Here is a 26,742-nt window from a genome sequence, read left to right on the forward strand (position 1 = left end):
ACACTTTAAGCGGCCGGCACAACTTGGATGTCAAAACCTGACAAGGCTATTTCAAGAAAAGAAAATTACAGGTCAATCTCACTCATGAGTCTGCGTGAAAGAAATTAAGCCAAATATAAGCAAAACAAATCCAGTAGTATAGAAGGAGAATATATTAAAACCAGAGTTGGATTTATTAACACATGTAAGGCTTAGCATTCAAGCCTCCACTGAGAAAATTCACGACATGAATCAAGCAAAGGAGAAAAGATCATGATTAATAGATTCAAAAAATCTAATATAGTAGATTTGGCACCGCTAAATCAAAGGTGCCATTCAGTAGACTAAAAAAAAAGAGCAAATGTCTGCACTATCATATGGTTTAACCTAACAACTGAACACCTACTTCTGAGAAAAACTCAGCAAGCTGAGGACAGAAGAGAAATGCACTCACGTGATGAAGCCTACTTACGCAAGCCTACAGCACATTTCGTACATGGTGATGAAATGTTGGATATTTTCCCCTTGATTGTTAAACAAGACAACCACGACCACTATCACCAATTCTGTTCAACATCTGACGGAGGGCCCTAGACAATGCAACGATGCAAGAAAAAGACAGAAGATTTAAAAATGAGCAAAGAAGAAATAAAACATTTGCTACCACGGACAGTTGTCGTAAAAAGCCCGAAAGAATCTACAGGCAAGTGGTCTAGAGACAAGGCGGCTCTACAAAAATTAAGTTCTAAATACAAACACACAACAAAAAAATAAAGTTTTAAAAACAAAGCAGCATCAAAAAAAAAAAAAAAAGTAGGGGCGCCTGGGTGGCGCAGTCGGTTGAGCATCCGACTTCAGCCAGGTCACCATCTCACGGTCCATGAGTTCGAGCCCCGCGTCGGGCTCTGGGCTGATGGCTCGGAGCCTGGAGCCTGTTTCCGATTCTGTGTCTCCCTCTCTCTCTGCCCCTCACCCGTTCATGCTCTGTCTCTCTCTGTCCCAAAAATAAATTAAAAACGTTGAAAAAAAATTATAAAAAAAAAAAAAAGTAGAAGTAAATCTAACAAAAGAAATGAAAGGCCTCTACCCTGAAAACTACAAAATGTGACTGAAGAAATTAAAGACCCCAATAAATAAAAAGATACATCGTACGCATGGACTGGAAGATTTGAAACAAGCTGATTTTAAGGCAAATCCATATATTCCCAAAGGAGATCACAGTGGTATTCGGCTGAAATCAAAAAGCTGATTTTAGGTCAGAAGGAAAGACCAAGGGCTAAGAAGGACCATGACATGCTTTCAAACGATCAGAAGTTGGAGGAAGCACATGACCGACAGGAGCACCAATTACGAAGCTCCAATTACTAAGACAATGCTGTGCTGGCATGCGGACAGACAAACAGACCAACGGGCCAGAACAAACTCCAGAAACAAACCTAGATGCATACCTGACTGAGGACAAGATGGCAATTGCAGAGAAGTGGGGAAAGGATGAATCTTTCAAATAAATCTTTTGGGCCGGGGCGCCTGCGTGGCTCAGTCGGTTGAGCATCCGACTTCGGCTCAGGTCATGATCTCACCGTTCGTGGGTTTGAGCCCCACGCTGGGCTCTGTCCTGACAGCTCGGAGCCTGGAGCCTGCTTCAGATTCTGTGTCTCCCTCTATCTCTGCCCCTGTCCTTTTGTGTTTTGTCTCTCTCTCTCTCTCAAAAATAAATAAGCGTTAAAAAAATTTAAAAATCTATCTATCTATCTTTTGGGCCAAATGAATGTCCAAATGGGAAAAGTAACCTTCAATTACCACCTCACATCATATTCTTTTTCAAAATCAATTCCAGGGGTGCCTAGGTGGCTCAGTGGTTAGTTAAGTGACCAACTCTTGATACTGGCTCAGGTCACGATCTCGCAGTTCATTAAACTATGAGCCCCGCATCGGACTCCGCCCTGAGTGTGGAGCCTGCTTCGGTTTCTCTCTCTGTCTGTCCCTCCTCTGCTCGTGCTCTCTCTCTCAATATAAATAAATAAACTTAAAAAAACAAAATCAATTCCAGGTGGGCTGCAAATCTAAATGTGAGCGGTAAAAACAACGTGGCTTCTAGAAAATAATACAGAGCATCTCTACAACCTTCAAGTCGGCATAAATAAAACCACCAATAAACTTAGGACTGTGTTAAAATTAAGAACATCTGTTCACCAAAAAAATAATTAAGGGAGAAAATAGCGAAGAAAATCACTAGCGAGGAACTCGCCTCTCGTCTATATAAATAACTCCTACAAACCAGTCAGAAAAATACAGACAGCACACACGATTTTTTAAATGAGCAAAAGACACACACAGGCACTTCACCGGAGCGGGCACCCAGGGGCCCGGCGGGCACGCAGAGCTGCTCTCGGCACCCTTGGCCATCAGGGCGGCGCAGACACCGCTGTGAAAGAGGACAGCGCCACCAAGCATGGCCGAGGGCGGGCCGGGGAGCTCGGTGCGTCAGCGCGTAAATGGGTTGGATTGCTTGAGAAAACTGATGGCACGTCCATGTCTTGGCACGAGAAACGCGCGCTTCGCGGGGAACGGCAGTTGTCCCGACAATGCCGTAGGGGCGCCCCAGTAGGAACCCCAAACGGGAAACCGCCCCTAAGCCCTCAACACCAGAACACGTGAACCGTGGCGTGCTCACACAGCAAGATGCCACAACCCACAGAAGTGAACCACCCCCGTAAATCTCAGACATCGTTGAGTGAAAGAAGCCGAACAGAAAGAGCCAAAGTCTGACGATCGTGTTAACAGAAAGTTTAAAGAGAGGAAAAACGGATCCAAGGTGTCGGAAGCGAGGCCGCTGATCCCCGGGGGGCAGGGGCGGTGCGACAGCCAGGAAGGGCGCCAAGGGCGTCTGGGCACCGGACGGCTCCAATTCCTTGATGTGCACGCCAGTTCCGAGGGTCCCCTGGTGCGAATCTATCAAGCGAAGCACCACAGGTGCCCTCCACGGGATGCCTGTGACACTTCAGGGACAAGCTGGCTCGGGAACGGGCGCTCCGGACCAGCGCCGTTCACAGCAGCCAAGGCGGGAAGACTGGAAACGCGGCCACACCTGCCAACACGGACCGGTCCGATGAGCGACACTGCGGCCACGGACAACCGTGACAAAGAATAAGGAAACGCGTTCCGCGCTAATCTACGAGAATCCACAAAGGGAAGACGACGAATGCTGGGTGCCGGGACGTCTCTTGCACACCAGCCACTCGTGCCCAGCGTGAGCAAGAGACCAGCTACGAACTCATCTTATTTTCTTCGCTCACGTTTTATCAGCAGTCCGGAACACCCCGTCAGGAGCACCCCACGCTGCTGGGAGCACCAGTCACAGCGCACCGACGCTCAGAGACGAGCACCAGCTCAGACGGCCTCAGTTTCCCCCGGCGTCTTCTCCCACGCCGGGAGCCAAGCCGGGGTCGCACGCGGCACTCAGGCGTCGGGTCTCCGCAGGCCGCTCTCGGCCACGACGGTTCTCAGACCATCCTCGTGTGTGGTGGCCCGGACAGTCCCAGGGGGCCGGCAGGTGTAGCACAGGACGCGCGTCCACTGGACACGGACGTTCCCCTCACGCTCAGACAAGGGAGGAACGCGGCAAGGGCAACGTGCCGGTCTCTTCACACACACCGTCCGAAGCCCACAGCCTACGATCCCTCCCCTCATCCCCCTGCTTGTCCTCGACAGCCAGCTGTCGCACACCCGGAGCCCTCCGAACACACACCAGCAGGTGCACAAAGCCTCCTGTGTCCACGCTGGCAAGGCCGGGAGTGGCCACTGTGCCCCGGACGTGCTCTCACTGCCACCTCCTTTCGAACGGGAAGAAATTGGGGCTCAGTCGAGTGAACACAACGAGGCCTGAATGTGGCAGATGAGGAGGAGGAATCGAGCGTTTCCATCTTAATTACACCTTGTGGTGATCAGCAACCCGGTCAGATGGCCGCTGCCGGGCCTGAAACCTCCTTCCTCTCTCCAGAGCTCACAACCTGCGTCCGAGAGGGAGGAGGGATGGACGGCACACACACCCGCGTCTGCCCAGGGCCAGCTTCTGCTCCGACACACGGCGACGGAGGGGTCAGGATGCACCCTGCGGACCCGGCCGCGTGCGAGCAAGCTTTCCAGGACCAGCACGGGCCACGGCCACGGCCAGACCGACCAGCCCAGGCGGGACAAGTGACAAACAGCAAGGACAGGGAATGCCAGCTTGGCTCCTGCTCTCCCTGTGGGAGGAGAAGAAAACAGGAGAGAGGAGGGCACCCTCACATCCCTAACCCCAGGGGCCGGGCCCAGAGGAAGACCCAGAGCCGGGTCTGAGCACAGGCGGGAGCAGGCTGAGTGCCTGGGGGGAGGAGCTGACCCCAGCCGGACGGTCCACGCCACCAGCTGCGTCTGTCCCACCTCTGACCCCAAGCAAACTGCCCTGTGACCTTCCAGGGCAACCCCCACCCCAGCAACCCAAAACTGACACATCCCCGAGGACTGGTGCTCTCCTCACCGCCCCCCCACCTCCCTCTGCTCGGCCAGGCAGTCTCCCCCATCGCCCTCTCCTCTTGCCCGAGCCTGACCTCCGCCCCTGCTTCCCTTCACCTGAGAAGGACCCAAAACCCCTTTTATGGGTTGTCTTTTCCAACCCGGGCAGAAAGCACCAGATTCTGCAAGATTCTTGGGCCTGACCCTCAACTCACTGTCCCCTCACCCCCCAAGTGTAAACGTCACACAGCCTGGACTTTCTAACTCACGCGCTGCTGAGTAACAAAGCCACATTCAAAGTCTACTCATGTGTTTGTCTTTTAAGCCCCAAACTCGAATCTGATGTTCAGAATTCCCATGGCACTCGATGAAAACGCGAGCAGGTGAACTGCTCTCCTTGTCCTGGGGCTCTTTCCTAACCGCTACGGTCACCACGGGTCTGCATGGACTTCAACATGCACACTCCGCGACCGACAGAGTGGACTCAGCTCCGTCCATCCAGAAGATTCCATAAGCACCCAAGGCAAAAGGGAGATGCAGCCACGGAGAACATTTCCAAAGCCACTGGTGGAAAGTTCTAGAGCAGGATTCTTGGCCCGAGCCTCACAGCTCTCGCCCCACGCGGAGTCTATCCTGGCTGGTTGCAGCTTCCTGGTGTTTGAGTTCTGTTTCCAACAAGAACAACTGTGTGGAACCGACTTGAAAGGTATCCCCCCAAACCGTGAAGGCACAGGACACCCGTTTTTAACAAAAACTTGCAAAAACTATGTTTTTAGTTTACACAAAGCCAGAAACTGCAGAACCTGGCTTTGTAGAAAACAACAGTAAAGAGGTTTTCTTGGTAAATGATTTTATTTATTTATTTATTTTTTATTTATTTTTTTTTTTGGCAAATGATTTTAAACAACATCCCACAACGAATACGGGGGCTCGTGCATCAGGCCACCTGTCCGCCCCTGTCCAGGTGAAGTCCAGCTGCTCTCGTGGATCCAAACTCGTCCAGGTGAGAACGAGGATGGTCATCCCTCCAGGTGCGGCAGGCAGGCCAGGCCCAGCTCATTCCGAACGTCCACCCCCTTTCTACCGCCAAAGGGTCTGCTTTCAACTCTAAATACGGGGCCGCCCTCCTCGGAACCCTGTACCCAGTGCCCCGGTGGAGGCCTCTCAAGGGGAAAGGACAAGATCACCCATCTGTCAGCCATACCGCCACCCTCTACAAAGCCACAACGCAGGCGCTGGCCTGAAGGCCAAAACCAAAGCCACGTGTGCCCTTCTGAAGGGTCAGGGCCCGCCAGGGGGCAACATGGCCCCACGGTGCGGGGACCATGGGGCCAGGCCAACGAGCCCCACCAACGCTCCTCTGGCAGAGGGGTCACGACTGGCACAGGAGCCAGTGGGCACAGAGCTGCCTCTGCCCCGCGGCTCACCCGGTCCCTCCCCCTGCCCAGCCCCCAGCGAAAGCCCAAATATCTCAGAACTGGAAACTGTTGAGAAATGCTAAAATGATGTTCTTCCGGGTAACTTACGCAAGTCAAGAAAGACCCAAAGTGCACTTTTCTTCTCATGGATGGTGCCGACGGTCAAAACAATATCCCTCGGCCAGAGCAGACTCATCCCATGGCATGACGCACGCGCGGGCCAGATCCCCCCAAATCTGCAGGAAAGGGTTAAAAAGGCCACCTCCCCAGGAGCTACAGCTGTTGAGGCCGCACTCGTGCAAACTGGTCTGCCAAATCCATGCCTACCAGGACCCACATAACATCAGAAGATGTAAGAACACCCACAACCACAGACATCCCACCTTGTGGCTCTCAAGCCTCAAGCCCTGTGGCCCCTGGAGAGTTCAAGGAAAGCCCAACCGAGAACTGAGAAAGTCACATCCGCATCCAGCCAGGGCCACCAGGCCGTGTGAGTCTGACCTCGACAAAGGCGCTGGCCAGCTGACACGCACGGATCACGATGGGCCGTGACACAGAGGCCGGAAAGCTGAACAGGGCACAGTGGGAAGCTCCCCGCATCCCGCTATCTTCCTCTCCAACACGGCCGGGCCGGGCCAGTCCCTGCAGCCGCGCAGGACACGTGGTCTCCAGCTCCGGGCGGCGTCACCTGCCAGGCGCTGCTGCTCCATCACACCCGGGATGCTCCCCACCCTTCTGAGAACCACGTCTGTGCCGGCCACGGGGAGGCTGTCCTGTGTCCCTCACCTGCCCGTGTGGACACGGCCCCGCCTACCTTTGCACCCCAATTCTATGAGAAACAATGTTGTACAAAATGCCCCTGATGTCCGGGGAGTAGCAGAAGGGACCATATCACCATGTAAGAGCGGACAACTTGCTCCCAACGAAAATCTCTGCTGCCCAGGTCTCCAGTTCGCCCAACACCATTTCAAACGTTCTAGAAACTCTTTCTGTCTACTAGTACCTAAGAAAGAAATCCATTAACCCTGCCTTGCTCCCTTTCCCCGGTCCTGTCTGGGAGACTAACATACAGCAGCCGGTGCCGTGTGGCTGCACGCGGGTGACCCAGGATGGAGAGCGCCCGTGCCCTCGCACAGCCACAGGGCGACCACAGCGTTCCGGCAGGGACAGCTGGGGCCACGCGGCTTCTCGAGCAGAAAGGAGCCAGAGGGAGAACAAAAGAACGGCAGGCGGGTTTGTGTTCTGTATGTCAGACCATGGTGGGGAGATGGGGCTTTATGGGTCAGCCAGTCAGCCCCTGGTTTGGGTCACATGAACGTGAACATGAGACACATCGAGAATTCTAAACCCAAGACTGTTCAATACCGAGCGGAGGGTTTCCGCTACCTGCACCTTCCCCCTAAGAGGCGTGAGCGGGCGAGAAAGGACTCCCCATACAGCGCCTAGAAAACCTCAGTTAGGTGAGAACAGACCCCATGCGATTCTCTGGGGATTCTCAACAGCTGTAGAATCCCATGCAGAATCCCAACAGCATCTCACAGATCCCACGGAACCAACGCATCAATGAGAAACAAGACGCTAATAAACGCCCAGTTTCTACAAAGGATTTCCTAGGAAAACGCATAGACATCTTGAAAGGAGGAAGCTTTGGCCATGATTGCGAACGGAACACATTAGAATCTTTAGCTCTTCAAACGCAAGGTTTCCTCTTGGCTTCAGACCTCAACAACCGGGTCTTAAGAAGCAAGCTTCTAAAACGGCCTAAGAGTTGAAAATTTTAAAAAGTGAACAACCAGCCACCCACCGCAAAAGGTCCCCAGAAAAACTCTGAGGACGAGGGCTTACCAATGAAAAAGGACCCCCTGAACAAACACAGGAAGCACGGAGTGGAGGAGCCCACGTGGCCGTGGCAGGTAGTTAGTTTTGCGCAGAAACCACGCTCCCCCCATCAGTGACGGCCAAATACTTAACATCAAGAGGCTTAAACCAATTTTGCAGATTTCTTTACAAATGTTATTTGAAATGGAACTGTTAGATACAAGACATCTATGTATTTTATTTTAAAAATCGTTATCACTTTTCTGGGGTGCCTGGGTGGCTCAGTCGGTGAAGCATCTGACCCTCGATTTCAGCTCAGGTCATGATCTCATGGTTTGTGGGTCTGAGCCCCGAGTCTGGCTCTGTGCCGACAGCTCAGAGCCTGCTTGGGATGCTGTCTCTCTCCCTCTCTGCCCCTCCCCTGTTCACTCTCTGTCTCTCTCAGGATAAATAAATAAACTTAAAAAAAAATCATTAAAAAAATGTCATACAACTTTTTAACAACCCTCGCCTACCACCTTTCCGAAGGATACCGTTTAGTAAAAGTGAGAAAATGGTTGTGACTTTGAACATTGTTTTCCACGATACGATCCCCGAAGCTCTGAAGGTGCATTTCAGCATGGAATGTTCCAGGTCCCAGTCAGGAAGGATCACAGCATTCAAGAACAGAGGCAGGAACACTGGGCGGAGGAGGGGGTGACAAGGACTGAGGGTGGCAGGGGGTCCAAAGTCCAACAGGACAGAGGCCCCCGTACAACGTCTGGGTTTATGACTCTGAAAGACGACCCAGAGCCGGAACCCAAGCCGGCCCTCCTGGAGAGCAGCTGCGCCCTGAGAGGGCCACTCTCCCTTCGGCCAGCGCCCTGGATCCGTGAGAGGCAGAATCTGTCTCCTCCATTTGTTTTGTAGAAAGGGGAAGGAAGGGAGGGGCAAATGTGGAACAGAAGGTTTCCTTTCATCATACACTGCTTATCACTCATTAAAAGCCAATATTCCCAATATCTTAGTAAGTGGCTAAAAGCAGACCAATTTAAAAACACAAAGCCAGAGATGCTTCCAGAAGCTCGAAGTTTAGATCTGAATTTTTCTTAATCATTATTTTCCTAAAAGTCACTATTTTATATCTTGTCCTCAAAAAATAAGTAAATAAAAGGTTCCTTGTTTTTATTGTTTGTTTGTTGAGAGAGAGAGAGAGAGAGAAAGAGAGAGAGAGCATGAGCAGGGGAGGGGCAGAGAGAGGAAAGGGAGAATCCAGCAGGGAGCCCAACATGGGGTTCCACCCCACGACCCTGGGATCATGACCTGAGCTGAAATCAAGAGTAAGTTATTTAACTGACTGAGCCACCCAGGCGCCCTCCAAATACAAGGCTCTTAAGTGGAAGTAAAGAAGTTTCAACCCAAATCTCCCCAAGTACCCTGGTCCGCCAGTCACCTGGCCAGTCTTCCAGTCCCAGGCTCTAAGGACGGGGCAAAGACAAGCCCAGAAAAAGTTCAGAAATACACTCAAGGCACATGGCAAACGGCACCAAAGCCTGGCTCGACCGTGGCAAAACCCCATTCATTTAAACCAATGGAACACAAAGCGTGTGTCCCAGGAGGGGGCACGGTGCTTAGGGGCAAGAGACCAGGAGCCACGATCCCTTCTCCACACATGTGGGGTCTCAGATCCCAGGGAACTGGGACTGTGTCGCCCCCCCTACCCCAGAGCCCATACCCCACGCCCATCTCTCTGCTCCCAGTCTCCTCCCTGCGCCACACCAAGCTCTCACCTCCAGGCCCCTAGGCCCAGCTCCACGTGCCCCACCTGGGCAGGTGAGCTCCCCTGTCCTGACCTCGCGCATCCCTTCTGGTGGCCTCCGTGCCCCCACCCACCCCCTCTCACCACAGGGACCGCACGACACGGCCCACGAGCTCCACGGAAGCCAGCAGCCTCCACTCCTGACCCGGTCCAGTGCGCACAACGTCTGCCAGCACGGGGCGTACGTCCCTCAAGGGCGGAGGACCCATCCCGGTTCCAGGCTGGCCTCCGATCGTCTGCCTGACATCAGGCTAAGCACCGGACAGCAGTAGATAACCAGTTTCCTCATCTACGAAACAGGAATAACGGCGTTCTGGCCCACTCCACGGGGCTGTCACGCAAAACGAACGTGAGAGCTGCAAAGCACAATTCAGAATGAAGACGCCGCTCGTGTCGGCCTCCGAAAAGCACGTCAGGTTTTGACCTGGAGTGTGCGAGGGACCAATGTGGGTCTGTCACCATGATAAGTTCTACACGTGAACCAGAGCCGGATCCGTGGCGCCACACAGCTCCGCACCTGTCCACGCCGGACCTGCCCCCGCCACCGGGCGCATCAATCACGGCCCTTCTGTTCCGCCACCGAGCTGCACTCAATGGCTTCTAATCATTCTCGTGCTGGGTTTTCTGTGTCAAATACATAGCGCGGGGTTCATTCTTAAATTTCAATATCATTAATCATCCAACATTCAGCATCTCAGAACTCAGAAATTTGCATTTCTACAATGGTGGCTTTGAAAAAAAGGACATAAATGCAAATGTTCCACATACTGTATAAGAATTTTCAGAGAATTGCCAAAACAAACCATCAATGCTCCATTGACAGTGAATTTTCCGAGCTCTTCATAACGACTGAGTATCCGTGATTTTTAAAAGACAAAACACAATTTGAGGATTTAAAGAAAAAAAAAAAAAAAGTAGGTTGAAAAAGAAGTCGTTATGTCTCCATCATTTCCAGAACAAACCTTGACTGATTGAGATCCCAGATAATGATAGCAGGGGGCCGGGGATAGCGGTGGTTCACGAGCTGCAAATGTTCGCACTGGGCGCTCCGGGAAGGCCTGGGGGACGCAGACGGGAGACGGACCGGCCATTCTGAACGCCTTCTTTGAGAAAGCAGAGGAGTACGGAGTACAAGAGGCACAAGCATCTCCCATCCGAAAATCAGCTGGAAGGATTGAGGCGTTTCCTGGCCCCCGTCTCTGGAACACCTGCATTCGGCCCTCGTCAGGAACTGGTTTACTCCCCACACCGCACCCAGCCCCGGGTCCTGCCCCCGGCCCAGAACTCCCCCAGGTCCACCAGCCGCTGTGGACTCTCTCACGCCTTCCCCGAAGGTCACAAGGAAGCTCTTCTCCAGCTGTCACCGGCTGCTCCTGTGGCCCAGTCCCCTGACCTGAGCGGCAGGACTCCCCGTCGGCCGGCTGTGCCCGCTGGCTGCACAGCAGCGCTCCTGAAAGCCTAGGCCTGGGCTTCCCCGGGCCTCGTTCAAGGCCGCTCCCGGCTGCCGACTTCCCCATCTGCTTGTCGCGGCCCAAGGCCTCGCGCAGGGTCCACGGCCCACCTGTCACCACCTGTCACCAGCAGCTCCGAATCCGTGCCTTCCCTGTGTTAATTACACATCCTCAAAATTCATTTCCTCCCCTTAAAACTTCGCAATATCCCTGAGACGTGCAATCATTGCAAAGCATGATGTAAGTGACATACAAATGTTCCTTTCTGAGATAATTTCTGTATTAAAATATAACAACCTTGGCAGCCAAACAGGCCGAAACAAACAGAGTCAGGATCAAACGAAGGAAGCCCGAGTGTGCGGATGAAGGAAGCCCAGAGCCCCAGCTCGGACCAGCCAGAGGCAGAGCCTTGTCCCGGGAGACTTTCAGGATTAAAACTTTATGACAGTTCGAAGAAATGAGACTATGTTGAAACTCACCAATCACTAAGTTATTGTCAACACAGACTTTTTGGCTGCTTTTATGCGGATGGGGTATTTCACACTGAACAAAATATTAAGAAATCAAAGAACGGTCCAAACTAAAGCGCTGATCTTACGTACACGAGTTTTCCTCAAAATAGTTATTCTGTTTTTAACTCAACACTATATGCCCTTTTCAAAGATACAGAGAGAGATAGGGCACTTGAATTACTCACTTCCAGTCCTGCTCAACCAGTTTTCCATCAAGGGCATGGTCTGGAGGGACACAGGTCCCAGGGACTCCACTGCGGGCTCCCTGAGATTTAGCAGGAGGGCAGAGGAAAAAGGGCGCCTTTGCTTGTCCTGCCGGGAGGACCCCACGTGTGTCCATCCTCCATCAGTGTTGGGCCGGGGACTCACCTCCAAAGCACACGCCCTGTGTCCTAATAAGCCCATCCTGGCCTGTTTCGGCACGTCCCCAACAGGGAAGGGTTTGGGGCGCTGGCTGAGGCAAGACGCAGGATATTTCTGTACCTGTTCTGTTCTTCTCGCTATCAAAGAGGAGTCCTTGTAGCTGGATTGCCCAGGCCCTTTCCCCAGGCTGCTCACATCATTAGGAATAGTTATTCAGGGCAATAAAACCCCAACAGCGAACAGTTTTACGTCAGAGAACCAGGGCCCGGCTCTGGCAAAGTTCAGAAAGAACAGCAATAAAATAGTAATGCATACCTCACCCGGCACCAGAGGGAGTTTTAAAGAAACACAGGGGAGAGAAAAATCATACACATCAGACAAAAAGGTCATTTTATCATCAGGGCAAAGCCAACTCACGCTGCCAAGTATGAAGAGGGGGGACCGAAGGCAGCTGGGCTGTCCCCGGGCCACAGGGGAGCACGGCAGGGCGGGGACGGCCAGGAGACAAGGGAGACTGCGCACTGGGCAGCCAGAAACAGGTCTCGGCCCCTTGTGTTCAGGAAAAGCGACAGAGAAGTCCTAGAAGTTTCCCATTCAAGATAGCAAACTGAACAACCATTATTCCCTACCTCCTGTAAATCCACTCAAATTGACATAAATAGAAACATGAAAGCATTCACAGTAAAGCTGGGTAATGAGAAAATGGCAGCATAAAGTAATAAGGAACTCGGGGTACTTGCTAGAAAATCCCAATCCCGTGGGATCAAGGGGACGGGACAACAATCCCATCCGAGGCGGGAAGGAGAGTCACAGTGCCAGGCACAGTGCCAGGACGTGGCGGCAGGGCGGCCGAGGGGCGTCCGGTGTGCCGGGCCGTGCAGGGCTGCTCTGGGAAGGGGGCAGAGGCCTGAGGAGACCCGGGCTAGAAGGGGGAACATCCCCGGGGCTTCAGGCTCCCCCCCATACCACCGACACCAGAACCGACACGGGAGGGACCAGGGAGGTCTGGGCTCGCCCAGTGGCCCTGCCCACACCATCCCTGACCCTCTGAGAGGGACAGAGATGACAGGGGTCAGTGGGTGACAGGGCACACATGATCAGACAGGGCAACGACTATAATAAACATCAGTGGACGAATTCTCCAGATAAAAGGCAAAGGCTCTCGGAAGGAGAACTCTGCCATTTGGTGAGACAGACCTGGAAGGTTAAGATAAGTGTGTAGAGACATGTCTGTCAGCTAAAGAAGCCAGGGCAGAACCGCTTTTAAAAGATATAATATTCGTGAGTTCGAGCCCCACATTGGGCTCTGTGCTGACAGCTCGGAGCCTGGAGCTTGCTTCAGATTCTGTGTCTATCTCTCTCTCTCTCTTCCCCTCCCTCACTCACATTCTGTCTCTCTCTCTCTCTCAAAAATGAATAAACGTTCAAAAAAAATTAAAGGCATAATAAACTTTTAGGCAAAGAAACATTAAACAAAGAAAAATACCATATATTCTATTCCAAGAACTGAATTACCAAGAGCTAGCCGTTAATGTTTACGCACAGAAAAACACACCAAAATACGTAAAGCACCAAAGGATCAGCCGTGCAAAAAGAATACTGCAAACTACAATCGTAATAGACAACTTCACATCTTTGTAGAAATCGAGCACCAAAGAGTGAAGCTATGCTGCTTTAAATCACTCGATGAAGGTAACATTCATCGATAAACAACACACAAAGACTACGTACACTCCTGTATAGAAGTATACGATACGCACGCACGAGAAAACTTTATACACATACAAACTTCTTTAGGCACAAAAACAGGAACAAAAGAGCATTTTTGCCCTTCAAGTGCGTGGGTGGCACGGACCAGATCAGGTCATGTCTATACCAAAACGTGCACCCCCATGTACACAGGGATGCAAATTCAAACAATCATTTCCCCTAGCATAGTGACAACAGTGAAATGGACTAAATCCACCGAGTGCTGGGGCAGATGAAGAAAGGAACACTCTGTGTGCTCCTAAACTGTAATTAAGAAGGTAAGTTAAGACCGTGTCTGGACCAGCGTCTGAAGCTCATGCCCCCAACCTCGCAATTCTACTTCGTGGAACTGATCCACAGGAGACGACTTGCAGAAGCGTCTGTACAAAATAATTACGTGATGCCAATTTGGGGCTGTTATAAATAGTGCTACAGCCGCATGGACGTCTACCTATAAGCTATCGAAAATAAGATTTACGGACATACCAACATCAGAAGATGCTCGTAACATATTAAAATTGAAAAGAGAACACGGAACCCCACATATGGAATGATTACACCCTTGTAAAATGTTTGCACCCACACCCCTCTATGTTTATACACAGGAACAAGGCACACCCCCAACTCAACAGCGGTGGCTCGAGGAGTGGGAGGGGGAGCTGGGCACCGCTCGCGTCTACCTTACACACTTCGATGCAGACTGCTTAATTTTGCTTTACGCTTTACAGCAATCAATACACGAACAATTTAAATCAATAAAGCTTTCCTATCTAAATATAACCGGGAATCCTGCTCTTTGAGGCTCCTGGCAACTCCACTCAGAGCCAAAGGAAGGTGTGAGAATGTTCTGGAGCGATCCCAAAGGGGAAGACCCAGACCCTGACCCTCCACGTCCACTCTACTGGGCCAAGCCTCGAGGCACACCAAGAGAGACGTGGGTGCCACAGGGACACTTAGCATCCGTCCGGGCGAGCCCCACCTCCTCTCTCACACGGATGCAAGACAGAACTGATCTCTAAGTGCCCTTAAAGACCACGTTGCACCGGAAGAGGCAGCAGGCTGGGCACCAGACAGTGCTGGCTCTGGAGGGGGGTCGGTCCCGGTGGACAGGGCGGGACAGTACCGCGGGCTCTACGCGGGAACACACAGTGTGGCTCCGCAAGGGCAGAAGGAGAAGCCCTGAGTGCACATGCCCGTGACACTTTGCCACTGACTAGCTCTGTGACCTCAGGCAAGTCACTTCCTCCCTCCGGGTCTGAGATTTTTAGGGCCCTGTGAGAACCCTGTGCAAGCCAGATGCTCCGTGCAGTGCCTAATACAAAGCACGGGCCCAGGAGCGAGTCCCGTGGCCACCGAGACAGGTGCGGATCGGGTGCCGCACCTCAGACCCAGCCCAGGTGCCCCATCACAGAGGCACTCCCGCCCCACCAAGTCCCCTCAAAACCAAAGAAACTGGATGAGGAATTAACTCTCCAAATCACAGGCCGGCCTAAATGGCACCTTGCTAACCACGAGCCTCCTCTCCTCGCATCAATGGAAACCACACGCCATTTTGGCTGCGTGCAAATCAAAACCAAAGACACGACCCCAAACCGCTGAGGGTGAAGAACCCACCACCTACTCTGCACTGGGCGGTCACAAACCAACAGTGGCCATGCATCGAGCCAGCAGTGGCCACGCGGTCTCATCTCGAAAGGACGGCCCTGCCATCTGCCAAGAGACAAAGGGCCGCGTCTTACCTGGATGGCTTTGGGAGCTCATTGCTAGCAACGTCCACTCCTTTAAGCGGTTCACGACGGCTCACAACTTCCACGTAAACAACAGCTCCAAAGAGCCCCCGAGTTCCACGGACACATACACGGACAGCAGCAGGGAGTGCTGGCGCACGGCCACGAGAACTCCCAGTCTTGCTGACCACGCGTCGTAGGCCAGGTCATCCAAGAGGCGGGCTCTCAGGAGGTGACCTGTGTGGTTAGAGAAGGAAAAGCAGCGTCAGGGAGGGTGTGAGGCTCTCATCCGACAGCAACAACTGAGGAAAACAACTGAGTTGTCCTCACGGATTTTACTGCCGATGGTAAACGGTCTGCCGTGGGATCGGCTCTCCAGATACAAACCACCTGGGGGTTTTGTGAGTAAATAGGTGCGAAAACACGTTGTAGAGCAGCGGCGCTAAGCCTTGGCAGGATCGACGCGAAACATTTTAGGAGAAAAATCTACACAAGCCTGTTCCCGCCATGTGGTTTTTCATTTGTGCGTACTTCCACCTGGCCCATCGCACAGACATCCATACCCATACACATCGTATCCGTTCAGCCGTCCGTATCCAGAGACCACGTCCATATAGACACCGTATCCATACAGACGTCTGTATCTGTACAGCCACCATATCTGCCCATATATCCGTATCTGTGCAGATATTCGTATCTGCGCCGACACCATATCCACACCACTGTCTATAACCACATAAACACCATTATCTGTACAGACACCGTATCCACAGCCATCCACATCTGCACAGACATTTGTATCCATATAGACACTCATATCCACACAGCAGTCCATATCTGCACAAACACTGTATCCATACAGACATTCTCATCTGTACAGATGTCCACATCCATACAGACACCGTATCCGTACAGCCGTCTGTATCCATATAGCCAAGGTATTCACATAGACATCGTATCCGCACAGATGTCCGTATCCATACAGACATCCATATCCACACAGACACCATACCTGTGCAGACATTCGTATCTGCAGAGACGCCATATCCACACAGCCATCTGTATCCACACAGACACCGTATCCGTACAGACATTCGTATCCGTACAGACACTGTATCCATACAGCCACCCATATCCTCACAGGCACCGTATCCGTACAGACTCATGTATCTACATAGATGTCCGTATCCGTACAGACACCATATCTGCACATACATCAGTATCTGCACAGACATTTGTATCTGTACAGACACCATATCCACATAGCCATCTGTATGCACACAGATACCGTATCGGTACACAGTTTCCACACAGCCATCCATATCCACACAGGCACCGTATCCATACAGACATATGTATCCACACAGATGTCCATATTCGTACAGACGTCCGTATCTGCACAGACATTTGTATCCATACAGACACCAGTATCCGCACGGCGGCCCGTATCTGCAAAAACACTGTATCCGTACAGGCATTCGTATCTGTACAGATACTGTACCCGTATAGCCATGGTATCCATACAGATGTCCATATCCGCACAGACATCTGTATCCGCACAGCGGTCCATATGTGCACAAACACCATATCCGTACATCCATATCCGTGCTCCACATTCCCCAGCCTTCGCTCAGCTTCCTCACCGGACACTGCACCTTCGGTAACTCCCCGAGTTTCCACCTTCATCACGGCCACCTTCTCAGCTGATTTCCATCTTCTGATTATAAAAGTAGTAACACACTCACCACAGCTGAGTATTTCAAGTTATCCATGATGCTGCCACAGAGGCCAACACACGGTAAGGTTTGGACCCGTTTCCTTGCTGTTCTTATTTGCCCTCTGCCCACACAGACTGCTAGCTCTGTGGTTGTGTGTCTTATTCTCTGTACTGACGTTACAGCCAGGAATGGTGCGACTCTCTCTCTCGGTAACACAGCTTTGAAGGCTGCTTCCTAGTCCATATACGGCCGGGCCTACCCCTCCTCACAACTAGGCTGGCACGTGTTACAAGCCACACTCATCGAATCCTCTCCCCAAGCCCAGTCTCCCCCATGAAACAGAGCCACGTGATAGAAGGGCCCGGAGACAATTACAAGAACTCCTACCACCAACTGTTGGCTTCTGGGGTGGCATCACGGATGATGTCTTTAATCCTCGCCCGTGATTGCGTCATCAGAAAATGGAAACAAACTGGAGCGTCCAACTCTTGATTTCAGCTCAGGTCATGATCTCGGTTCATGAGATCAGCCCAGCATCGGGCTCTGAGCTGATAGCACAGACCCTGTCGGGACTCTCTCTCTCCCTCTCTGCCTCTCCCTCTCTCTCGAAGTAAATAAATAAACTTAAAAAAAGAAAAAGAAAGTGGAGACAAACTCAGAACGTGGTAACCATGGCAAGCCTCCTACTGACCCTGCCTCAAGGCCCCTCTGAGGCCTCTGTCATCTCTGCCTTTCATGATGTGACAGTTTCCTGCTCTTGATTAAATTATTCAAGGATCCTTTCTTTGCCCATTGCTTATAATCAAAGAATCGTAACCAGCCTGTCACAAGAAGTACCACTCTCCCAAGGCTAGCCATTTTGGCGGTTTCCATGACGCGTTATCCATAACTCTAGGATTGATAGCCTCACAGTTATCGTTCTGTATCTGGTGGTTTCCTCAGTAAATTATTTATCTCAGGTTCAAACTTTTCACTCATCTCCTGACCAGAAGGAAACGCCGTTGTCTGGAAGACAATGTAAATGGTTTGTCTGGCAAATCTCCAATGGCTCGGTACCCTTCGCGCACAAGTCACAACTCGGCTGGGTATAAAAGTCTTAGAGCACACCGCTTCTCCCTTGAAACCTTCAGACCCTGCCCCACCCTCAGCCCTGCCCAAAACCCCACGTCCTGCTGAAGGGCACTTCCTTCCCTTTGGGGACTGAGTTTCAGTGAAGACGCTGTCGCCATTTTTCTGCTATCTGGATTCCACTGCAACAGTTTCCTTTCATCTTGAAATCCAAAACGGCACGTGGTAAGAGCCCCATTTCATTTATTTTGCTCCGAACCTGAACCTTTCCATACACACAGGTCTCTTTCCTGCTCAGAATGCTCTTCAATGGGGCTTGGGTCACTGTTTTTGTTAGACTTGTTCTGGCTTCCTCGGAGACCCCGATCCTGTGCGGCTGGCATCGCCCTCGTCTCTGGCCTCTCCCGCCACCGGCACATGTGCTGTTTACTCTGCATTCCTGGGCATCTTCTCAAGTATGTTCTCCACGGCAGGGCCATTTTCCACCCTATCACTTGGATTCCTTACGGCCTCTGATACAGGTTTTAACTAAGCCCCAGACTCCCTGTTCTCGGCCGCGTGCCTCTGCGACTCATTCCTTTATCTTTCCTGCCCGGCAGACCGCCTGCTCCTCACTGGGTGTCCCGCCTGCAGAGCCACGTCTTCTCCCCACCATGGTCTTGTCAAGTTTTTTTTTTTTTTTTTTTTCTGATTTTGACTGTGAATCATTTTCAGAGGCATATTCCTCTTCTACTTGCCAGGGTACCTCCCTATTCACCATATTCTGGGAGACCCATGTGGGGATTTTCTGTTTATTTATCCCCATGTGGGGATTTTCTGTTTATTTATCCTCAGATGAGAATAGCTCTAGTCCAGACCCTGAGTTTGGCCAAAAGGCCGTGCGTACTTGCTCCTACCCCATCCTGCGTCTACTGCTTCTCAGAGCCAAAATCTGCTTCTTGGAGCTACACCTCTGGCAGCAGAAATACACGGTCCCCAGCCCAGTGCCCGGTGCCCAGCAGGCTCTGGCCTAGGGCGGTCTTGCCCGACTGAGATGCACTCTCTCTTCGCAACTGCAGATTAAACGGAAGGCAGATATTTCTGCTACAGTACAATGTACAAGTTCTAGAAGAACCTCACACTCTGCAAAACTATACTGAAAACACCAGGACTTGTGAAAGAAGAAAAAAAAAAAAAGATTGGAGTGGACTATTCAAAACTGCAGTTTGATAACCAGGCCACTGCAGAAATCAATAATGACACCAATAAAAACATTACCACAGGTTTTGTAAAAAGGCATATAAAGCTCCTAATAAATAAAAGGTGCTGCAAGTGTAGAATTTTCTCTTTTAAAAAAAGGTGGCAACGGCTTTATGAGGGAGAATAAAAGGTAGAATTGAAGCTTCTGATTTATGGAATCGGGGACAAAAATGCAATCATGGGGAAAACCGGGGCACTTGGGGGGGTTCAGTCAGTTGAGCGTCCGACTTCGGCTCAGGTCACGATCTTGTGGTTCGTGGGATTGAGCCACACGTCGGGCTCTGTGCTGACGGCTCAGAGCCTGCTTCGGATTCTGTGTCTCCCTCTCTCTCAGCCCCTCCCCTACTCATGCTGTGTCTCTGTCTCTCTCTCAAAAATAAATAAGCTTTAAAAAAAATAACGGGGAAAACCATGCGACAGAGCACGTGGCCAAAACGGGCAGGAGGCAGGGCCAAGGAGGGAACGCGTGCATACCACAAGCGCCACGACCCTCCTCCGTGGACCACCACGCTCAGCAGGAGAGTCCCTCACATTCAAATACTGTTCCTTGATGACAGAAATCATCAACATACAGAAAAACCTAAGTATGTTTTGACCCAGCTCAACTTGTGCACCACAGATCTCTTTCTCCCAGGAACCAGCAGCACTCAGGCCTTGTCACGGGACAGAGTGTGCACCAAGTGGGTCCAGTTCCTAGGGCTGCCACAGCACCGCGCCACTGACCACGTGGCTTAAAACAACAGAAATTTATTGTTCACAGTTCTGGACGCATGAAAGTTCCACAAGTCTGCAGTCAAGGCGTCGGCAAGGCCATCCTCCCTCTGAAACCTGAAGGGAAAGTCTTCCTTGCCTCTCCCGGCTTCTGGTGGTTGGGTGCTGGCAATCGCTGACACTCCTTGGCACCCTGCCTTCACCACCACATGGCTTCTCCCTGTGTCTCTGCCTTCACACAGCCACGTTCTTGTACGAACAGCAGTCATACTGGACGAGGGGCTCAACCCACCCAGTATGACTTCATCTGCACGAATGACATCTGCAACAACCCTATGTCCAAATGAGGTCGCATTCTGAGGTCCTGGGGGCTGGGACCCCCACATATCTTCTTGGGGAGGGGTCCCACGATGACACCATTCAGCCCGTCACAGCCGGGAGGCACCGCCCATGGGCTCTTCCTGACTGCTCCCACACCAGCCCATCCAACGCTGTATGAACGAAGGTTCCAGAAGACAATGTGCCCCCATCACTTCACAATGCCCTCATCAGACCCAGACCACGATCTATGTAGACCACCTCTTCCTGGAGGCCACCAGTACCAACGAGAGAGATCTGAGGCAGAGGCATAGGGTTTGACAAGCAGCTCCAGGTAGCACAGGGAACAGTTGTCCAGTGTTCTGGAGGGTTTCCTTTGCACTCTCAGGTGAGCCACCGACCGCATCACCAGCCAGGTGCCTCTGGCTTTGGCCGCACCGAGCTTATCAGCACACTCTGTGCCCCAGGTCTCTAGCTGAAGCCAAAGAGGCCTTACCAGAAACTTCCGGTTAGCTGTTGGTCCACAGGACAGCATGATGGCCAAGAGCACGGGCTTGTGAGAACCAAGACTGCCAGAGTCCTGGGCTCAGGGTCTGATGATCAGACCACCATCGTAATATGTGACCCTGAGTGAGTTACTTGACCTCTCTGTGCCCCACGTCCTAACCCACAGGAGTGGAAATGAAGACAGGAAAGCAGCACAGTCATAGAAGTAGGACTGACATAGCTTGGAGAGAGGAAGGGCACGCGCTTTGAACTGTAAAACAGATCCTCCCCAGGGATTACAGACCCACTATGCGCTGCCTACAAGGAACTCATTTTAAGCATGAAGATATAAATAGGCTTAAAGCAAAAGACAGAAAAAGGTAAATCATGCGAATACTAGTCAAAAGAAAGCTGTGACAGTTACATCGATGTCAAAGTAAATTTTACAGAAGACATATCATCGGAAAAAGAAGATCACTTCACGATCTCAAAGAGGACATAACTGAAACCTTTGGGAACCTGATCACAGAGCTTCACATGTGAAGCAAAAATTAATGAAAGTGTAGGGAGAAACGGACAGATCTACAATTCCAGTTGTAAATTCCAACTCTGCTCTTAGGAACTGTGAGAACAAACAGACCCCAAACCAGCAAGGACGGAGAGGACCGCACCACAGGAGTGTTTCTAGAACACCACCAACAGAACTCGCATTCTCCGTGTGCCTTCTGGGAGCACACAGAATGCTTGCCGACACAGACCGTCTTTAGGGCCATGAAACAAATCTCGATAAATTTAAAAGGACGTAAGTCAAACATACGAAGCATGTTCTCTGACTCATTCGAAGCGAGGTATCAAAAACAGAAAGATACCCAGAAAACTGCCAATTATTCGGAAATCAAATGATACGCTTCATGGGTCAGAGGTCGGAGGGGAAAGTAAAGCAGACATTAGAAGGCATTTTTGAAGTGAATAAAAATGAAAAGAGCACATATCAAAATCTGCGTAACTTGGAGGGAATCCATAGCCCCAAATGTCTACATCCGAACAGGTGTCAACTCCATGACCTCAGGGTTCACCTTGAGAAACTATAAAAAGAAGAAATTACACCCAAAATAAGCAGGAAAAAAAGAATAACAAAGAGCAGAAATCAGTGCAATTGAAAAAAAAAATACACAATGAAACTAAAACTCCTCTGAGACAATCCAATGGATAAACCTCTAGTTAACCTGGCCTGGAAAGAGAAAGAGAAAGAAAGCACAAATTAATAATATCAAGAAGGCAAGAAGCAACTAACCAGAGACCAAACAGATATTATTAAGTGGACAGTAAGGGAATATCACAGCAGCTTTATGCCAATACATTTGACAATTTAGATGAACCGAACACCTCATGAGACCCAAGCTGCCGAACTCGCTCGAGAAGGGAGAGCCCACGACCAGCGCGTCTTCACGGCCACCGGACCCGTCGGGGAGCCCGCGTGAACCACAGGAGGTAGGAACTGGGGCTCTGGGGTGCAGGCAGCTGAGAACAAAGGCACCTGTGTCAGGGGCAGGAGAGACGGACCGGGTGATCCACGCAAGCACAGGAAACTCCCAGAAGCAAACTGGGTGGCGGAGAGCCTGGTGGAGACCTGGAGGCGGGAGGTAACAGGCAGTCCCCCTAAGACCCTTTTCTGAGACTCCCATCCCCAGTGGCCCCCATCTGCGGGGCCGTGTGAGTCCCCTTGGCCAGGGCAGGGCAGGACATGGCGACTGGCAGCCAGAGTGAACCTCACAGAAAAGGAGTCACTCCCCGGAGGAAAGCTGAAGGGCCATCACCAGGGGGAGGCAGGGACTGGGCAGTAAATGCCACAGAGGGCCACAGGGGAACAGGGCTCAGACGGTGGCTCCCTGTGGCCAGGACGCCAGGATCCCCCCCAGTCGCCTACCTGCCCCCCACAGGACCCCAGCGGGCGGGCTCCAGCCGATCCGTCACGGCACACCTACTGGCCCGGCCGTTAGTTCCACGAAAACCAGCAGGACACGTCTGTCCGTTGCCACCACTGTCCCGTCGTTGCCAGGGGAGCACTGGGTGAGGAGGTCCGAGCCCCATCCACCCAGCAAGGCCACAGCGGGCTGTACGGCTGCTGGGCCAGCCTCTGTGAAATTCCTGGGTTGGAGTAAGGCCACACTCACTGAAACTTCCAGGGCCCCTCACGGGACAGACTCCACAGGGAAGAAGGCTCGGTGGCCACCGAGAGCACTTCTAGACTCACATGCGTGTGTGCACGCACACACACACACACACACACACACACACACAGGGGCCCTGAATAGCCAGGCACATGGCTCTTGAACTTCCTACACCTTCTCTCTCTGGGGCCCCGTCCCCACACCTCCGCGGGGCTCCCTCCAACTTCCTGGGCGCCCAGATGGCAGTCCCCAGCCCTCCCACACACTGGTGCCATCACCCTGCTGTCTGACACAGTCACTTGTTCGTTTTTCCACTGTCATTCCCGGCCACTCCAGGCTGACTGGAGGCCCCACGACGGCAGAGGGTGTGGTTCACGGCAGGCGTGCGACGAAAATGTGCTGAATTGAATCAACTCTCCAAACGTTTTCCTGCATCCACCTCAGAAATCACTGCAAAAGGGCTGAGCTCAGAAGCCAACTGCAAGACCCACATCAAGATTAAGGGTCGCGCCTGACAGGGAAGATTCCAGAAATCCACGCTCGTGGGCCGGGGGCTGAGAGAGGAAGACAGAGGAAGGCGAGCCCTCGGGCCGCCAGAGGAGCGAGGTTACGCGAGGAACGGGCACACCTTCAGGAAGGTGGCAGGACCCAGCAGAGAAAAATCCAGGTGATCAGAACCAACTCTTGTAGAGCGGGGGACGCCATTACACTCCCACCTCAACCCCACAAGGGAGGCAAGGCCCCTGCTCCCCAGGCCAGAAGGAGCACCAGCAGAGCTGTGGGACGTGTACGCCCCATCTCCCCCCTTCTCCTCCCCTGCCATGGGCATCTCTTCAGGTGGAAGGTTTCTGAACAACCCAGTGCAATATTCACGATATAAACATGGACCAGGAACTATTTAAATAAAATAAAATTCACGCACGATATAGTTCCTTTCGTCTGGACGTAAGCATCTAACGACACTTCGCTAACCAAGAGATCATTGCTTTTCTAAGAAAACACACACAGAGCACATGGCACTAAGATCTCAAAAATTACAGGTGCGTAACGTTTCTGAAACCGATCGGGGAAGAGTGGTTCGAACTGGTGTGTGTGCTGACTAAAGTGTGTATTCCTTATAAAAGTAAACAAACGTTGCACATATTATGACCTGAGACACAACCGCTCTTTCGACGGCATTCTCTCCTGAGGTAGCCCACATTCTTGGGGCGCCTGGGGGGGGGCTCAGCCGGTCAAGTGTCCGACTTCGGCTCAGGTCATGATCTCACGGTTCGTGAGTTCGAGCCCCGCGTCGGGCTCTGTGCTGACGGCTCAGAGCCTGGAGCCTGCTTCGGAGTCTGTGTCTCCCTCTCTCTCTGCCCCTCCCCAGCTTGCTCGCTCGCTCTCTCAAAAATAAATGAATTAATTTAAAAAGTCTATACTACCCAAAGCAATCGACACATTAAAAAAAGGGGGAAAAAAAGCCCACATTTGGAAACGTGAGCAGGAGAGAAGACTCTGTAATTCTGACTCACAGCCACCTTCAGAAAGACAGGCGCCCTGCTAACTGGACAATCTCTGACACTAAGCACATGTTGACGTACGGACTTCTCTTTATTTTTACTTCTGCTCCACACAGAATGAATGAAACGAAGTACGTCACCACAGCTTAAATGTACGCTAACGTTTCCTTCACCAAAATGTTAGAATCTAGGATGACCTATAGTTCTCTCCTGCAGCTGCCCTTAAAAATCTCAGTTGACCCGATTTCACAAAATAAGCCATAAACCTTCCAAAGAGTAAAAGTCTTAGAAACCAGAGATCCTTAAGGGAACATTCTTTTCAAAATCTTATTAAGTGGCCACAAACAAATGTGGCCGCTCGAGGAGGACATGCTTCCCCACTCACCGCGTCCTCTGCACCCCGTCACGTGGGCAAAGGATGGCCACAGCTCAAAGTCCGGGCCCCTCCCCACCCCGGCCCCAGCCTGCCAGCTGGTGGGAGAACAGCAAGCTGTTAAGAGGCCAAAAACAGAGCCAAGAGCCACCCGGTGCAGAGCAGCCTGCTGCACCCCAATGCAGGAGGGAGGGCTCAGGTCATCGGCTGGAGGCGTCAGAGAGCCAGCCCCTGAATCGAGGACACCCCCCTCACCGCGTCCATTCAACACGGCAGTGGAGACGTGAGGCAGGATAACATGGCAAGAAAAAGAGGCAAAGGGCACAAGCACTGGAAAGGGGAAAGATACTGCATTATTTACAGACAGTATACTGTGTCCACAGAAAACCCCCAATAACGCACCAATAACTTAACATTCCTACCTACTCTTCACAAGACCGCTGGGTACGAGGTCGATATTCAAAAACTATTGTATGTTTACAGACCAGCAAAAATACAAGTAGAAAATAAGCTCTGAAAAAAGATGCCACTTACAGTAGCACCCAGGATCGGCAAATATCCAGGCCCAGATCTGCCCAAGGATGTGTGAGAACTTTGGCCGCTAAGCTACGGAACATCAAACGCGAGATCTCAGATCGCAACAAATGCACACCACACACGTGGACCGGGAGACAGTTGTGGCTACGACGTCCACATCCCCAGACTAAGTGGTGGTCAGTGCAATCTCATTCCCACCAGAATTTTCTTGAAACTGGACGAGTGTATTTTAATTCTTACATGGAAGTACAAAGGACATGGAACAGCACGCCTGAAGGAAAAGACAGATACAGAGGAATTAAACTACTCAAGACCCAGATTTACTACAAACCTAATGTAATTAAGGTGCTCGTATAAGAACAGGTAAAACAAGGAACAAAATATTCTAGAATAGACTGACACAAAGATAGTAACATGATTACGGCAAAGGCTGCACTCCAAATCCACAGGGAAATGGGATCTTTCCGCGGACAAGGCTTGGGCTCCTGCTAAGTACATGGAAACAGAAAAGAGCCAGGACCCAGGCAGCACCCCACCATGGATATTAGCTCCGGTCAGACAAGGCCTAGCCTAAAACACAACAAAGAAAATTATCTGCAAGTAGACAAAGATTTTTTTAATTGATCTTTAAAAAACACGTTTAAAGAAACTGACAATAAAGGAAAGAAAATGATACATTTCACTGCGTCAAAATTAAGAACTTCCATTTATCCAAAGACCAGCAGAGGAAGAAAAAGGCAACCCAGAGAGCAGAGGATCATCTGCCCAACGCACACATCCAACAAAGGGCTGGTGTCCATGATCTATTAATAACTTGTATACATCATTCAGAGAAAGGCAGACGACCCAGATAAAAAATGGGCAAGAGATATGAACAGACACTTTTACAAAAGAGGATTCCAAGTGGCCAATCGCCATATAAAGAAGTGCTCGGCATCTGTGATCACAGGGAAATGCAAATTAAAGCCGCGAGGGCATATTACAAATGGCTAAAACTTAAAAGCCGTGCAGAACCAAGTGTTGGCAAGGATGTGGAAGGACTGGAGCTCTCATATCAGCCACGAGGGTGTGGACACACCACGACGAGGGGCAACGGCTTAGTGATATTACCTGTTCCCCAGCAGAGCCACTCCTACGTGCATACCCAACAGAAATGCACACAAAAAGGACACAGCAGCCTGTCCGTGACGGCTAAAGCCTGGAAACCTCCCAAAAGTCCATCCACAGCAGAATGGATAAATTGTGGCATGAGCCAACATAGAACAGGTAGACGAGAGCAAACTCCACCTATGCGCACAACACAGATGAAT

At 51.4% G+C, this 26,742-nt stretch overlaps 1 protein-coding gene across 5 annotated transcripts in view; it reads right to left on the reverse strand.

Moving 5' to 3' along the window:
• Positions 1 to 26,742, reverse strand: part of HDAC4 (histone deacetylase 4) — a 289,488-nt gene that overhangs the window by 236,941 nt on the left and 25,805 nt on the right. For all 5 annotated transcript variants that reach the window (XM_053216030.1, XM_053216034.1, XM_053216029.1 and 2 more), the window contains exon 2: positions 15,322 to 15,546. In XM_053216030.1, the coding sequence (XP_053072005.1) occupies positions 15,322 to 15,343 (22 nt within the window). In that variant the 5' untranslated portion in view covers positions 15,344 to 15,546. The remainder of the gene's footprint in view (positions 1 to 15,321; positions 15,547 to 26,742) is intronic.

This window comes from Acinonyx jubatus, chromosome C1 (genome assembly GCF_027475565.1).
Source record: "Acinonyx jubatus isolate Ajub_Pintada_27869175 chromosome C1, VMU_Ajub_asm_v1.0, whole genome shotgun sequence".
Taxonomy (NCBI): domain Eukaryota; kingdom Metazoa; phylum Chordata; class Mammalia; order Carnivora; family Felidae; genus Acinonyx; species Acinonyx jubatus.